This window comes from Rhipicephalus microplus, chromosome 7, assembly GCF_043290135.1.
Source record: "Rhipicephalus microplus isolate Deutch F79 chromosome 7, USDA_Rmic, whole genome shotgun sequence".
NCBI lineage: Eukaryota > Metazoa > Arthropoda > Arachnida > Ixodida > Ixodidae > Rhipicephalus > Rhipicephalus microplus.
In genome coordinates this window covers 169,014,273-169,028,895 of record NC_134706.1, presented here as the reverse complement: position 1 = coordinate 169,028,895, position 14,623 = coordinate 169,014,273, and the positions used below count along the sequence as shown (strand labels likewise).

Below are 14,623 nucleotides of genomic sequence, written 5' to 3'. Positions count from 1 at the left end.
AGTTACGCTGTAACTACTTCTAGGTTGTGCTGTTCGTACATTCCACTTTCAGAGGTTTCTGTTAGCATATTCAGCTAGATAATTTTAAGAGCTTATTGTTTGAGTATGGTAAAACTGAAACTCAGTATCAGACATTTTCTCCAGGTCAGCACATATATGTTACACAATGTTTCTTTGCTTTATTGAATTCTCCAATTCTTTAGGAGCAACATTTATTATTTTTTTAGTGTTTTCTTATGCTCACTATTGTTCCCAGAGCTTGTACAAAAATTCATTGTTTTAACTGCAAAAAATTATCAAATAAGCTAAAAAAATAAAAGTACATTTGAATAGAGGAGTTCGAATTCTATAATTAGTGACAGCTTTGTTTAGTTGTCACAAATATGTAAAGAAAAACTTTTCCGACGAGCACCTCCCCTCAAAAGGGTAGGTCGGCACCCACGTGTTGACATGCCCCTCCCCCGAACTGCACTCCCCCTCGGTCCGAGCTGCTGACTGCCATCCTCCGGGCGTTCATCGCGCAGCACTGTGCATTGCATGTGGGATAACAAGCATTTTCTCTCATCGCAATGACGGGTTATGCTCTAAATCCATTCTGCCTAAAAACGAACATGTTTCACTGATAGCCAAAGGAACTGCCGTCAGTGAAGCAGTTCCCACTAGTGTCCAACCTGGATCTGAAACAGATTCCATCCAGAAAAACAAGTCTGAGAAAGCTCATCAGGCTTAAGGATCGGATGGCCAAGCAATCAAAGCATTTGAAAGAGTACAAAAGACTACAGTTAAATGTCGTTACAGTGAACCTCAAAGTAACAATTTTTTCAGATTACAAACTTTTCTGGAAATCACCCTCCAAATGTCCTTTGGTATAATGCAAAAATATTTCGCTACGACGACTTTCAGAATCCTAAATGTTTCAGAATAACATACCAAATTTTATTCCCCTTAAATCTCCCTAAGGCTTCAATATAACGAGTAGCGATTTTAGAAAGTTATTCACGGCTGTAAAAAATGCCAAGCTCCATACCTGCCACTATTATCAGAACACCCACGTATTTCTCTCTCTGCCCCCTCTATTCAAATGTGGGATAGACCTATTGCCATCATCATCGCCTGGTAATTGTTTTTCGCCTAAGGCCGTTACTACAGAGCCGTTTCCATTGCTTTCATCGGGCAGCTTTACCTGCGTGCTTATTACACGGCTGTTTCATAGCCGTTTCGTTGGCGGCTGATCATTCAAGATGAGCTCCGGAAGCAGCAGGAAAGGAACGCTACGATGGCCAAAATTGTGAAGTGGGTGACCCGTGGCATAAAGTGACTGATGATCACCTGCACATGCTTCACAAAAGCTCGAACGCACAGTGCAACGACGAAGCATGCACGTGAGTGTAGTTGATGACTGATGAGATTCATGCCATTTGTCGTGATAAGGAAACAGTGACAAATACAAAGACGAACAGCGTTCGCAAACAAAAATTAAGAATTGGCATTAATGCCAATGCTTTGCAGTGCGTAGTAAGGATGCACACGCTTAAGAGTTATTCTTTGAGCAGTCCAGCTGCACATATCGGGATAGATTGTGCTCTTTTATCAATAAACTTGCACTGATTCCGCAATATCTTGTTTGTTTTTTCTTGCTTATAGAGAATAATGGGTAGCGAATGTATAAACAGCACAGGTCACTTGTTTGCATTTATGACTTGCGCATAGATCTTTAATATCTTCAAAATAACAAATGATTTTTAGAGGTTCCTTGAGATTTGTTGTACATAAATTTCGCTGTAGCTTGTCGAAGCACCCTGTTAGCCCGTGTGTGGTACCAGGGGAGAAGGAGGGAACATCCTCAAGTATAGGGGCGAGCCCTTACTGATTTTGAATGGCCCCCACTTGTTGAAAACGCCCCTTAGTTTTGTCTCAGTGAAAAATCTTGTATTGCAGAACAAAATATAAAGATGTCACGGCATTTGGTTCTTATGCAAGCGCTCTTGCACAGATTTTTAATATCTTCAAAATAACAAATGATTTTTAGAGGTTCCTTGAGATTTGTTGTACATAAATTTTGCTGTAGCTTGTCGAAGCAGCCTGTTAGCCCGTGTGTGGTACCAGGGGAGAAGGAGGGAACATCCTCAAGTGTAGGGGCTAGCCCTTACTGATTTTGAATGCCCCTCACTTGTTCAAAACGCCCCTTAGTTTTGTCTCAGTGAAAAATCTTGTATCGCAGAACAAAATATGAAGGTGTCACGGCATTTGGTTCTTATGCAAGCGCTCTTGCACAGATATTTAGTATTTTCAAAATAACAAATGATTTTTAAAGGTTCCTTGAGATTTGCTGTACATAAATTTCGCTATAGCTTGTCAAAGCAGCCTGTTAGCCCGTGTGTGGTACCAGGGGAGAAGGAGGAAACATTCTCAAGTGTAGGGGCGAGCCCTTACTGATTTTGAATGGCCCCCACCTGTTGAAAACGCCCCTTAGTTTTGTCTCTGTGAAAAATTTTGTATCGCAGAACAAAATATAACGATGTCATGGCATTTGGTTCTTATGCAAGTGCTCTTGTCTTTGAGGCAAAATAGTCCACGTCATTTTGCCTATTTCGCAAAGCCTTTATGTTTAATCTTACCACCATGGGGCCGTGGCTCCAAGACCTTCCTGTCTTAGCCGTGTCAACCCGCAACATGCAAAGCCAAAATGTCTTCACTATCGTTACCATACATCTCATGATGATGGCAATGCAGACTGCACCACCGTGGTTTGGTTGTGTGCGAACGTCATTTCCACTTCTTCGCACTTGCGATTATCCATGCTAAACTTGCTTCGTGAATTGTCCAAATGAACGAGAGTTTGATGCTATGAATATGCATATTCCATTGGTATACATATGCTTGCTAGGAGCAAATAACCCCTTTGAAAAATTGTCTTCCAAATGGGTGTCTAATTATCGAGCTTTTACTGTCCTCTAGTCCATGACAGAGTAGTTTGTCTAAAATTCTATATATTTTGCTATTATATGCCTGTAAACAAGATTGTGTGTGCCAGACCCAAGCTTTCATTTGGGCTGATGGGCAAGTTTCGCTGAGTGTTTTGATGCATGATGCAGCGTGTGGAAAACATTTTGATGTGTTGAAGGGACACTGACATGAAATTTCTCACTTATCGTTTTTGCATCAAATAATAAGCCAAGAGCCTAAAAAATGTACCGGTAAGCGTGGGTGCACCCTGAAAAAATAATTACAGCATTTTTTCAAAAGCTAGTCTCGTTTTCTACTGTACCCTGAAGTCACAACATGGTGTCAGCAGCGCCACCAGGCGGTAGCATAGGATTAGAGAAAAATAAGTGGAAGTTGCACCCATTGTCCTCTGTTTCACTGGTAGAAAACTTCACAGAGAAAAATATTTGTGCCATGACGACAAATTTGAAATCAAATTATTCTTTTGCCCTCTGATAAGTATATATCTTGTACTCATTTGGGCATACACTATTCCTCTCTGCCAGCTCACTTCGCAGGTACGCTGAATGACAGTGACTGCACGGCGTGAGCAGATGATCAAGAAGGCAATGCGCAAGCTTTCATATATTTGTGTGTTTTGGTGCTTGACATCATCACAACCAACATTACTAGAACCAGTTCAGTTTCGCAGCTCCTCGCAGGCGCGCGCTCTCCGAAGTGGCCGCGGTGGCCGACACGATAACTAGTGGCGCTGCTGTGCCATTTTTCTTCCAGCCCCGCGCGTCGTCTGCTGCAGTGCGAATAATCCGCGTTGTGGTCACGGCTCTCGCTGGTCGTGAGAGCCGAGATTCGCCATTCACACTTGCGCAGTAAACTCAACTGCTTCAAAAACAAAACTTTGTAAAACAATTGCTCTCTAATCACCGTTAAAATTCAGAAGCCTTTTCCAATCGAACTTATTTTTATTTATTTATTTGTTTAAGTATTTATTTATTTACTTATTTATTTAGCGGCCGTCCTCGGAACGCTGTTTTCAGTTGGAATTGGCTGGGCCCTATAAGCGTGTGTTGGACGGTAGTTGGTAAGACATGATTAGAAAAATAAACTGCGCTAAAGACGCGACACCCGAATAGAAGTACACAGGACGAGTTGTTAGTCTGCGATAGTCCGGTGTACTTCTATTCTGTACACAGGACGAGTTGTTAGTCTGCGATAGTCCGGTGTACTTCTATTCTGGTGACTCGTCTTTAGCGCAGTTAACTTTTTTAATCGGCTGGGAATCTTTAAAGTTATTCCCAGTATTCACCAGCCTGTAAAACGGCCCAACTAAAGGGCCACTTGGCTATCATGGAAACACTGTTCAAAAATTTGTCTCTAAGTCGCGATTTTCCTGGAATGCATAGTTATTATCCATCTTTCTCGCGGTAAAGTTCTATCATGAAAGTAATTAGCACAGTTATCAGCCATCTCTCTCGCATACATTCGCTGGGTTATTGCCGCGTACTCGCTACTTCCTGGCTACTTCCTTGTCACGAAGGGCGTGCGGTTAGCACAGAGCTTTCAAGAAAAGAAAACAAGCAAGTCAGATGCCGATTATTGATGCGCAACTGTATTACTCCCATATGTTTTTTTTTTTCGAGTATATTCGGAAATAAAAACAAAAACGATTAAAGAGTGAAAGAACAGCATGCCCTGCTTGGCTCACATTCCTTATTGTGCATTGCACGATTATCGAAGAAATGCTTACGATTTACAGCAGTTTTGCCTTCTTTCTTGCCGACTGCACTCATTCGGATACCAGCATTTCACTATTGTTCTTTCTTGAATAGAGATGCAGCCTTATGATAACATAAAACTTGATAACTTCGGCTGTGACCTCCTGAAAGCGAACCACGCAGCCGACGACAGGCAAGGAAGCTTCCTGTAATAGCTCCAATGTTGTCCAAAACAAGTCGCCAAACACAGGGTGGCTGTCAAGTGTTTGGCGAATGATGCGTTCAACTTTCTTTATGAAAGTGTAGAACAGGAGCGATGGCCGATGAAGGCAGCCTGACTTGAATTCCCTCATCTCTGTTAGGCGAGCTTGAGAGAAGTCGGTTCCCTTCTTTTCGTGTGTTTCAGCATCCGCCGTGAGGATGCCGAGACATTGCCTGCAGGCTACAGTCTTTGTAACCTTTTTGAGCGCATAAACAGCAAGATAATAAACAACCATTTCTTGTGTACCTGGCTTCCCGCAGTAATGCTCATCTAGTTCATCACTGTTACCCTCGGAAGCAGCGATGCCAAAGAGCTTCTTGTGGAGCTTTGCCCCAACAGCACGTTTGATTTCGGCAGCTGCCTTTGCTTTTTCACCAAGACTTTCGTGCAGAGACACGAGCACAGTGTCAGTTTCACCGGAACAGTTTCCTTTGATAGCATTCTTCATGGGAGTGAACAGGGATAGAAGCCTGTAAATCTGGCTTAACTGAACGATTGTCGGATGATCATCATCACCATGGAACGAGCGAAGAACACCAAAGAATCTCTGAAAAACAAAAAGGGGCAGGAGATTAAAACAGCTATGAGCACCCTTTTTACTGCAGCTCCTAGCGTTTTCAGCAGCTCCTAGCTCCCTTATATACGCTATAGTTAATATTGTGATTGCTATAACAAAAAATTATATGTGAAAATATTATTGCGATTGCTATAATATTAAGATCAAATCAGTTCACTCTTCACACGTTCATTTCTAAAAATAATGCTTGCTAAATATGTCCATAGTCAGAATTTGCGCACTTAACCTATTTTATTCAAGACATTAGCGAGAAAATCAGTAAGTTTATATAAAAATTATGCAGCAGTTCAGTTGGATAGTAACTATAATATTAAGCATTCGTGCTGATATTTATGCACAATATCTTAGTTACTTATGTGAAGATAATCACAACAGTGCCCGATACCTCAAGCGGATCCTGGTTTAGCTTTGCCATCAAGATGTAGGGAATGAAGGCTTTGTGAAGTCCATCGGTAATATCGAGAACCGACATGAGCGTAACACGGAGAGATTCAGTAGTTTGCCGTGATGCAAAGAGGAGCATGTTTCGTTCACGGTGGTTTTTCTCCGTCGAGTTCAGCAGTTCCAGGAATCCTTGGATTATCTGCATAACAAAATTGAAATCGCAGAGCTGAACTACTGTAAAAAAAATAACGGCTCTTAATTCTATTTGAAAACTTGGGGCAAGAGCCCACCTGTATTTTCGGAGACCCTTTCGTATGCCTTCAGCAGGATGCTTGGCGTTGAGTGCATCAAAGACGTCGTTAAATGTCCTTGTGAACGCCTCCGTCCCCGCAGAGTCTTCTTGTCCTTCCACTCCTTCTTTCCTGTACATCTTTAGGCCAATCGCAGTACTGCGGCTGAAGAGCTGCGTTGAAAAATAAGGGCGAAGGTAATGTCAGAGCGCTGAGCGTAATCAGCTGAAAAAATACAATATAAATATTTGTACATGTTGCCACGCTAGTTCCTTTTTGTATTTTTATGTAACCGCACCTGTTACTCTTGTAAACACTCTCTCGCGAATGCTAACCAAGAATTTTGAACATTTTGGAATATTTTACATTTTTCTTATAAGCTTGAACGCGCTATGTGAACAGTACAGTACATTGTGCAACTAATGCGGCCATTAACGATAAAGTTAGAATTTTCTGTGCCGCATCTGTAAGTGCGACATCGCATTTATGAATGCGATAATCTGGTCAGCCTTACCACTGACTAGGTTACCGCCGGCAGACAGCTGTGGTTGCCGCTATCAGTGCACAACTTGTACTTTGACTTTTAAAACTAAAGCCTTAAATGACTCACAAAACAAGAAAATTGACCGTCAGCACCGGCATCCCACATTGGTTGCCTCAAGATGAGTGATGTAAAGAATCATAATCACGTAATGACGTCACCATGAGACGTCACCATGACGTCACAGATGTGACGTAACCATGACGTCAGTAATAAATCGCCATCGCGTCGTACAACGCGATGTCACACGATAATGTCATCACATGCCATGGTCGCTTTGCATTACCTTCGTGATGGGTGGGCCGATCACAGAGGCAATCCAAAACCAGCAGAGGTACAGGAAGCTTTCAATGCCTTCGATTTTGAGGGCCGTTAGGTGCAGAAAGCATTCAGATGGGCAGGGCGAGGATCTATACTCTCAATGGGAAGAAAAAGAAAATGGCGTTCGCCTTTCTGTTCCCGAACACATTACGCCCAATAAAGAGCTTTCAATAGCCCGACCGTCGTCTTTTTTCCATCGTGACCACGTAACAATATTTAGGCGCATACACAGTGAAGCTCACCTTTGCTGCAAGTCAGACAGACATCTTCAGCAGGTTTGATAGCTCAACGTGTGCTGCAGTTAGCTTGGGAACGATCTTCAAGTGGTTTTTTTTTTCAGTCTCAAAAAATTTGATAGTGTTTGAAGTTAATGCGGTTATCTCCAGCCTGAAAATAAATATATAATGCAGATCAATGTCACAAAACCATATTTTATGGCATTTTATGAGGTAAACGGTGACAGGTTCTTACCTGACCGTACTTGTGCTTGGGCAGATGGTTTCGGACACATTTGAAGGCGTGTGGAACATCACATAGAAAATGCAGAAAGTTCTCTTCAGCCAGACACGGGTGTGGGATCTTGTGACAAGATGATTCTATGCTTCCACTGATGCCAAGCTGCTGCCTCATTGACCTGTTATTCCCGGCTCCGTCATTTACGACAGCAATAACTGTCGCGCCGTGCTTGTGAACTTAGATCAGTGCTTCCAAAACAAGTTGAGCCAAAATTTTGCCTGGTGCAGCACCTTTAGTCGCAGAAGTAGCAATTGGCTGAACCCATCCCTCAAACATCGGCACAAACATAAGGACAAGGGCATGGTCCGCAAGCTGATTTGTCCCTTCCTTTAAGGGGGACGCGGCACTTCGGGACCGAAAATCAGCCAAAAAATCGAGTTTTCGCGGACCTTCTTTTCGCGTTCCCGACATCATTGCGCACCTATTTACAAAATTTCATAGCCGAATACCATCAACTTTTATCGTTATTCAACTTTAAAAAAACGAAAACGGGTGTCCTGCCCTTTAAATTGAGGGCGAATAGCGCAGGTTTCGGCTCTACGATACGCGGGAACTACGCGCTCGATCGGCGCCATTTTGGTCTTGTTTGAAAGAACGCGTTTTCAGCTGTTTTTTTTATTCAGTAAGCAACATTGAGCGTTTCCCCGGCTCGAAAAACGGGGCCTCAAAGACGAAGAGCCGCGCTCACTGCCATTGGCTAAACGGCGCACGTGACTGAAATGGCGCTTTCCGGTTGGCTGGAAGCTCGCGGCTTGCGCCTGCATACGCGACCCGACGCCATTTTGAAAGGGTTACCGCTGTGACGCCTCGAAATCGGCAGAGCACTCTGAAGCTTCTGATCGTATCGCCATGCCTGGAAACGCAAAAAAGTATCGGACCGTGCACGCATTTGGTCGCAGGAAACGCAAAGGTCGTGGGAGAAAGTCTACGAAGTCATCAGAGCCCTTGGTTGACTCCGACGAACGATGTGTCGACGCTCCGCGGCCGTTCAGCGATGGTGCGACCGAGCGCGTTGCCTCCGACGACGATGACGGTGAAGCGAACTCCGGACGACTACGAATCGACGCCAAGGTGGTGACAAACGCCGAAGTTGAAGAAAATCATGCCTGGGAGAAAGCGACGCTCGACCGGCTTTCATCGGCGCCAGCAACTGCACGGAAAATTGACTTTTTCACCGCGAGTTGTAGCGAGGCAACCGCACAGGACTCGGACCACGCTGCTCCTTATCTGCTTATGCATCTAGATATCCTAAACGCGATAATGGGTGCCTTGTGTTGCAAAGCCTGCCACGGACCGGCTACGATCGTCAGAGGGTATCGGGACTACGGACTTGCCGTGAAAGTGCTAGTGCAGTGTGAAAGGTGCAGCGAGATCGCGAATGAATGGACTTCGCCCCGCACGAACGGCACGAAAACGTGCAATCCGTTTGAAGTAGATCTTCTCGCTTCGAGGGCGATGGTGGCTACCGGCAACGGCCAAACGAAAATGAACGATATTTTCGCAACAATGGGCATCTCACACCGCGGTATGCACCACAAGACGTTTCAGCGGCATTTGAAGAACACGCTGGCACCCGCTGCAACGCGAGCGGCTGAGTCCGCTATGAGCGAATGTGCGGAAAAGGTTAGAACAATTTATGATGACTTGTGCTTCGGCCACCGGGGCAATATTGCCGTTAGCTACGACGGCACGTGGAAGACGCGAGGCCATTCCTCCCACATCGGCGTGGGCACAGTTATCGAATTATTTAGTGGCTACGTGTTGGACTACGTCGTTCTTTCCAACTTTTGCCTAGGCTGCGAGGTGGGCCCAAAGCCTAGTAGTGAGGGCTGTCAAGAATGGAAGGCTAACCACAAATGCCAAAAAAATACGAACAGCAAAGCGGGGCAAATGGAAGTGGAGGCGGCTCTAATTCTATTTCAGAGGTCGCTTGAACGCCATGGCCTGCGCTACACAACTATGCTGTCTGATGGAGACTCTAGGACATTTTGCGCCATACAAGACGCCAAGGTGTATGGTTACATTGACGTGCAGAAGGAAGACTGTATTAATCATGTACAGAAACGGATGGGCACCGCATTGAGAAACCTGGTGCAGAAACAAAAGTGCGATGGGAAAAGAGGCCTTGGTGGGAAAGGCAGGCTCACAGGTGAGCTGATCACCAGGCTGAGCACATATTATGGCCGGGCTCTGAAATCGCATGAAGGTGATGTGGGCGAGATGCAAAAGGCTGTGATGGCCACATACCGCCACGTCACCTCCACTGATGAATGCTCGGACCACAGTCTGTGCCCAGCTGGTGAAACTTCATGGTGTCGGCACAATGCCGCAAAAGCAAAGGGTGAGCCCGACCCCAGGCATGCCTACAATCTACCGAAAGACGTGGCAGAGGCATTACTACCGGTTTATACCCGGCTTTCGGAAAGAGCCCTGCTTCAGAGGTGCGAACGCGGCAAAACGCAGAACTCCAACGAGAGCCTACATTCGGTAATCTGGAGTTTGGCCCCCAAGGAGCACCATGCGTCCCTGTTCGCTGTTGAAGCAGCTGTTGCAGAAGCAGTGCTGCGCTTCAACACGGGCAATTTGAATTCTGCAACGGCAATCTTAGGTGAAATGGACATGAATGCGACAAGTACTGGTGCCAGGAGAGCGAGAGAAAAAGACCACCGTCGCAGCATTGTCTCCAACAAGAAAAGAACAGCCTCATTGGAACTCCGGAAGCTAGTGAAGAGGAGGCATGAGCACAGAATGCATTCAGACTATGCTTCTGGTGCGTTTTGAGGTTGTCTTGTTGCATCTTCTGCAATAAAAATGTGTGCCCACGTTTTTTCTCGATTTCTCAAAACGACAATTTTCATGTGCTTCCCATTATGCCGGAGCAATATCTCTTGTTCTATCTGGGTTATCATTACGATTTCTTTTTTGTTTCGAAGATAAATGCAGGGGATGTGTCGTAAAGTAAGTTTTATTGTAATAATTTTTGGAGAAAATTCTCTAAATGGATCTCTTGTTTCAAGTGTAGATGGGGAAATTTTTCATGTCATATTCAACATCCCACAACTTTGCTTCGAAATAGCCCAGAACAATGATTTATACTTTATTGCACACTGTGAACATACCGAATTGGTTCTATAGGTTGCACATCAATATCCAAGTTACAGTTAATTAGCTAATTAGGCCTTAATTGGAAAAGTCGCAGTTCATTATATATTTAAAACTAATTGTCACAGCAAAAAAAGAATTAGATTTTTGAAATCAGCAGTAAAATCTACATAGGCTCTCCAAATTTGACTGAGGTACTCGCAAAAATAAGAGTTTTTGGAAGGTGTAGCATCCCCCCTTAACAGCCCGTCATAGTCAACAAAGCCATCAATTTTATAGCTTGACTTATTGAAGTCGTAGGCCTGTCGCAACTTAATTGTATCGAGAATTAGTGAGCCGAATCTTTGATTGTCAGTCTTCTTGTCGAACTGCTTGGCGATAGCCTCCAAACAAATAGGATTAAAGCCGTATTTGCATGGTATACCTTAGTATTTGAGTCAGGCGGCTCATCGAAGGAAGAGGTAACATCTTCATGTCACTTAACAGTTTATATGCTTGTGGGCTTGCAATTCGCAGCATTAGGCAATTAAAAATCCAGTCGGCCTTTAGCGCATGCCACAGGCTGCTTTCACTTTCAGCTGCTTCAGTGATGTCATGAATGACAGCCTTTGCAAAGGAGGAAGCTCAAAAAGGGCATCTTCGATTTCCTCATTCGAAACTGTGGAAAGCTTTTGCTTAAGAGCCAGGATCTCCTCATTTTTCTTCCTTTTTGCGGCAGCCGCACGGGCAAATCTCTTTGAGAGGTTGCGAACCTTTTGTGTTTTAGTTTTCACCGCCTTTGCAGGCTTTCTGGCTCGCAATTGTCTCCGTAGACACAGGCAGCGAAAGCAAATGGGCTCTAGTGGCTAAGGTACTCGGCTACTGACCCGCAGGTCGCGGGTTCGATTCCCGGCTGCGGCGGCTGCATTTCCGATGGAGGCGGAAGTGTTGTAGGCCCGTGTACTCAGATTTGGGTGCACGTTAAAGAACCCCAGGTGGTCAAAATTTCCGGAGCCCTCCACTACGGCGTCTCTCATAATCATATGGTGGTTTTGGGACGTTAAACCCCAAAAATCAATCAATGAAAGCAAATGGGCTGCTTTGTAAACACTGTGCAGTGTTTGTGATGAACAGTAATGATTGTGGGCACATTCTTGACTGGTGGTATGCCTCCACAGATGTTCAGGCTGTCTATCTCCTTTAATACACTTTCCAAATGGTCAACAGTGGTCAGAGTTCGCAACAGCTGCTTGTGCACTTTGTTGTAGCCGTTAATTGTGCAGCTGCCATCTCGTTCTACAATAACAGTTTTTTGTACTAGCAGTTCTCCTACTACAAGATTTCTGTAGTAAAAAACACCGCACGTCATCCCTGACATGGCGTCATCGATTAATTCTTGCCGCCAATGCGCAGAAGGCAATGAGACGTTCATCGCTTCATTGAGCGCGAACGGTGCAGCTGACGTGCCGTCTTAGATACTCGGAGATGCGTCGTCACAAGAATCACTCGACCGACTCGATGACGGCCCTCTGTCATCTTCTGCCATGAGGCATGTCATCCCTGCCCGTTTTTTTGGCGACCTCCTTGTCCTTGTTGTCACTTTTGGCTTCGAGATGCGCTCTGGCAGACCCGGAAAAAGGCGAGGCAATGCGCCTGGCGCTAGCGCCCATTTTCCATGAGGTAGAAGTACTTAATTTTCATTTATAACGTGCTTATAATATTTGACAATATCGTCAACCTCAATATGTCGCTCACATACCTTGGACTTGTGAGTGAGCCGCCTATCCTTGCAACGCAGCATCTGTTCCCACTTTTTAAACTCATCGGGATCCCGGGCTGGTTCTAAGAAATGGTGATCGGTGTCATTTCTCTAGCCGCTTTTGCAGCCCCGCGCAAAACAAGAAGGCATTGTTCATTGGCGTCACTTGTCACATCTTAAAGCTCTTTTGTAAGAGACGACAGATTACTACTAAACAATGGCGCAAAAAAGCAAGCGAGTGCCGAAAACATGTTGTCGTGTCTGAGCAGCAACACGCGGTCGCTATACGCGCGACGTGGCGCGTGAAGCAAAACGGAACAGCAGCGCCATTAGTTAATGCGCCAGCCGCTTGTGCCGGCGCGCGCGGAGCTGCGAAACTGACTTGGTTCTAGTAACGTTGATCACAACTAGCTAGACTGCTGTATGAAGTTACCAGGATTAGCACTGTAGCCTGACGTCAAGTTAGTGTCGATGTCTGTAGGTTGTCACAAGAAAATTAACGTTAATAATAAAATACAACATCTTGTCAGCATTTGCTTTGGGTCACGCTCGCTCAGAGCAGTGTCTCTATACAGGAGATTTGTATGGCACAGTAAACTCGCCTTCGAAAAGAGCTGTCAGTACCCCTCTAATACAAGCCTAGCTGAGTGAAACCTTGACTTGTTCACTTTTCAATAAGTTTGTAAACATCCAGTGAGCTGAGTAAAAAAAAAATTGGCATTGGTTCTTGTTCCATCTTTTGCAGGTCCACCAACAAAGGTGTGGAAGGAACAGAAGACAGAAACACTAGTTGAAGCCTAACCTGTATTTCTGCTGTCACAGCACCCTTTTTCTTGAAACACTGTACTGTACTATAAGAGTGTCTGATATTTACAGCAGGAGGTTCTGGGTATTTATAGTAGTTATACTGTTTTATTTCTTAAAAGAAACGTCACTTTCAGCTGAGATAAAGATGGTGTGAAAGGGGCGCTGTTGCGGCAGCACCAAGGCTCTCTGAACTCACGTCGTCGTGGTATGTTCACGTGCTCTACTGTCAATGTTCTGGCATGCCGACACAGTGTGGCTTCCTAGCCTTGATAACATAACTGTTCCAAGTGTCACGGGGCAGAGTATTATTAAGGGCATCTTCATAATCATACTACTATAACTCAAGAGGTGTGTGGCATTACTCCTAATTAATGCTTTGCTCCAGCCCAAACCTTACGCCGATAAACTCGTATTGATTCGACTCGAGGGATGCGAAGGTCCGAAAAGAAGCTGTGGGAAATGAAATGGTGATCACCATAACACATATTCTACATCCTCTTCTGCATTGCTCCCAGAACACATGCGCTTATTTCTCCAGTGTGGCCTCATGGGTAAGAAAATGAATACCGAGGAAAACAAAAATTCGCCAAAAAATGTTCACACTAAGTGAGAATCGAACCCACGTATCCTTGAAACAAACACGAACATCCTAACCACTATACTATCTGGCCACCTTTTTTCTTGACCATGGTATTCAGCAGAACTCATAATTAAAAAATAGGGCTCACAGCATCATGCAGAGTTACAATATTGCATATAACATAGAGATGATACAGGTGCGAGGACCGCTGAGTAACTCTAAGCCCTGTATTTCGGGGAGAGCTCTTCATAGTGTTCTGCACAGGAAAGGTGAGGAGGCTAAGCACCTTACCAAGATGTAGTCTGCTGTAATGTCAAGTTCATCGTGCACATTCTTTAAAGGGCCCCGGAACCACCTACAGGTCGAAATCCAATTGTGTTGAAGAAGTTGTGCGCGAGTGGACTATTCTTTTCAAATGAAACAGCTGCAAGCATTCGCACTGGTATAATGCACACCCTCTAGTCATCGCCAGTGACAGGCGCACAGCTGGTTTAGCAGTGCTGCTAGAGTGGCTAGAATGAGGGGGTGTGAAAAGCGAGCTACATTTCCCTTAGAGATACTGGAAAAAATTTTATAGTGCTGCAAAGGTAGGCTGAATGCGGACAACATTGAGCTGCGGTGGCCCTTATCCTTCCAGGCTGTCATTACTAGCGTGCGTGGAGACAAGACTGATCTATCCACGTCGATGCGGTGTTACGTTCGCCTGAACTGGAATATGTGTGTGTTTCTTCAAGCGGATACTAGAAGTAATTTCTAGTCATTAATGGTTTCTGTGAATGTAATGTGCGGAGAGAATCCCCATGTGCTCGCATACTCTCTTCGTGCCCACCGGAACTTCATCTCT

The 14,623-nt window shown here is 44.8% G+C and overlaps 1 protein-coding gene across 1 annotated transcript in view; it reads left to right on the top strand.

The window, feature by feature from the left end:
• The window catches only part of Vps20 (vacuolar protein sorting 20), an 81,356-nt gene extending 67,966 nt beyond the window's left edge, over positions 1 to 13,390 (top strand). The window contains exon 7 of the mRNA XM_037431527.2: positions 13,138 to 13,390. Within this exon, the coding sequence (XP_037287424.2) occupies positions 13,138 to 13,193 (56 nt within the window). The 3' untranslated portion in view covers positions 13,194 to 13,390. The remainder of the gene's footprint in view (positions 1 to 13,137) is intronic.
• The last annotated feature ends 1,233 nt before the right edge of the window (positions 13,391 to 14,623 follow it).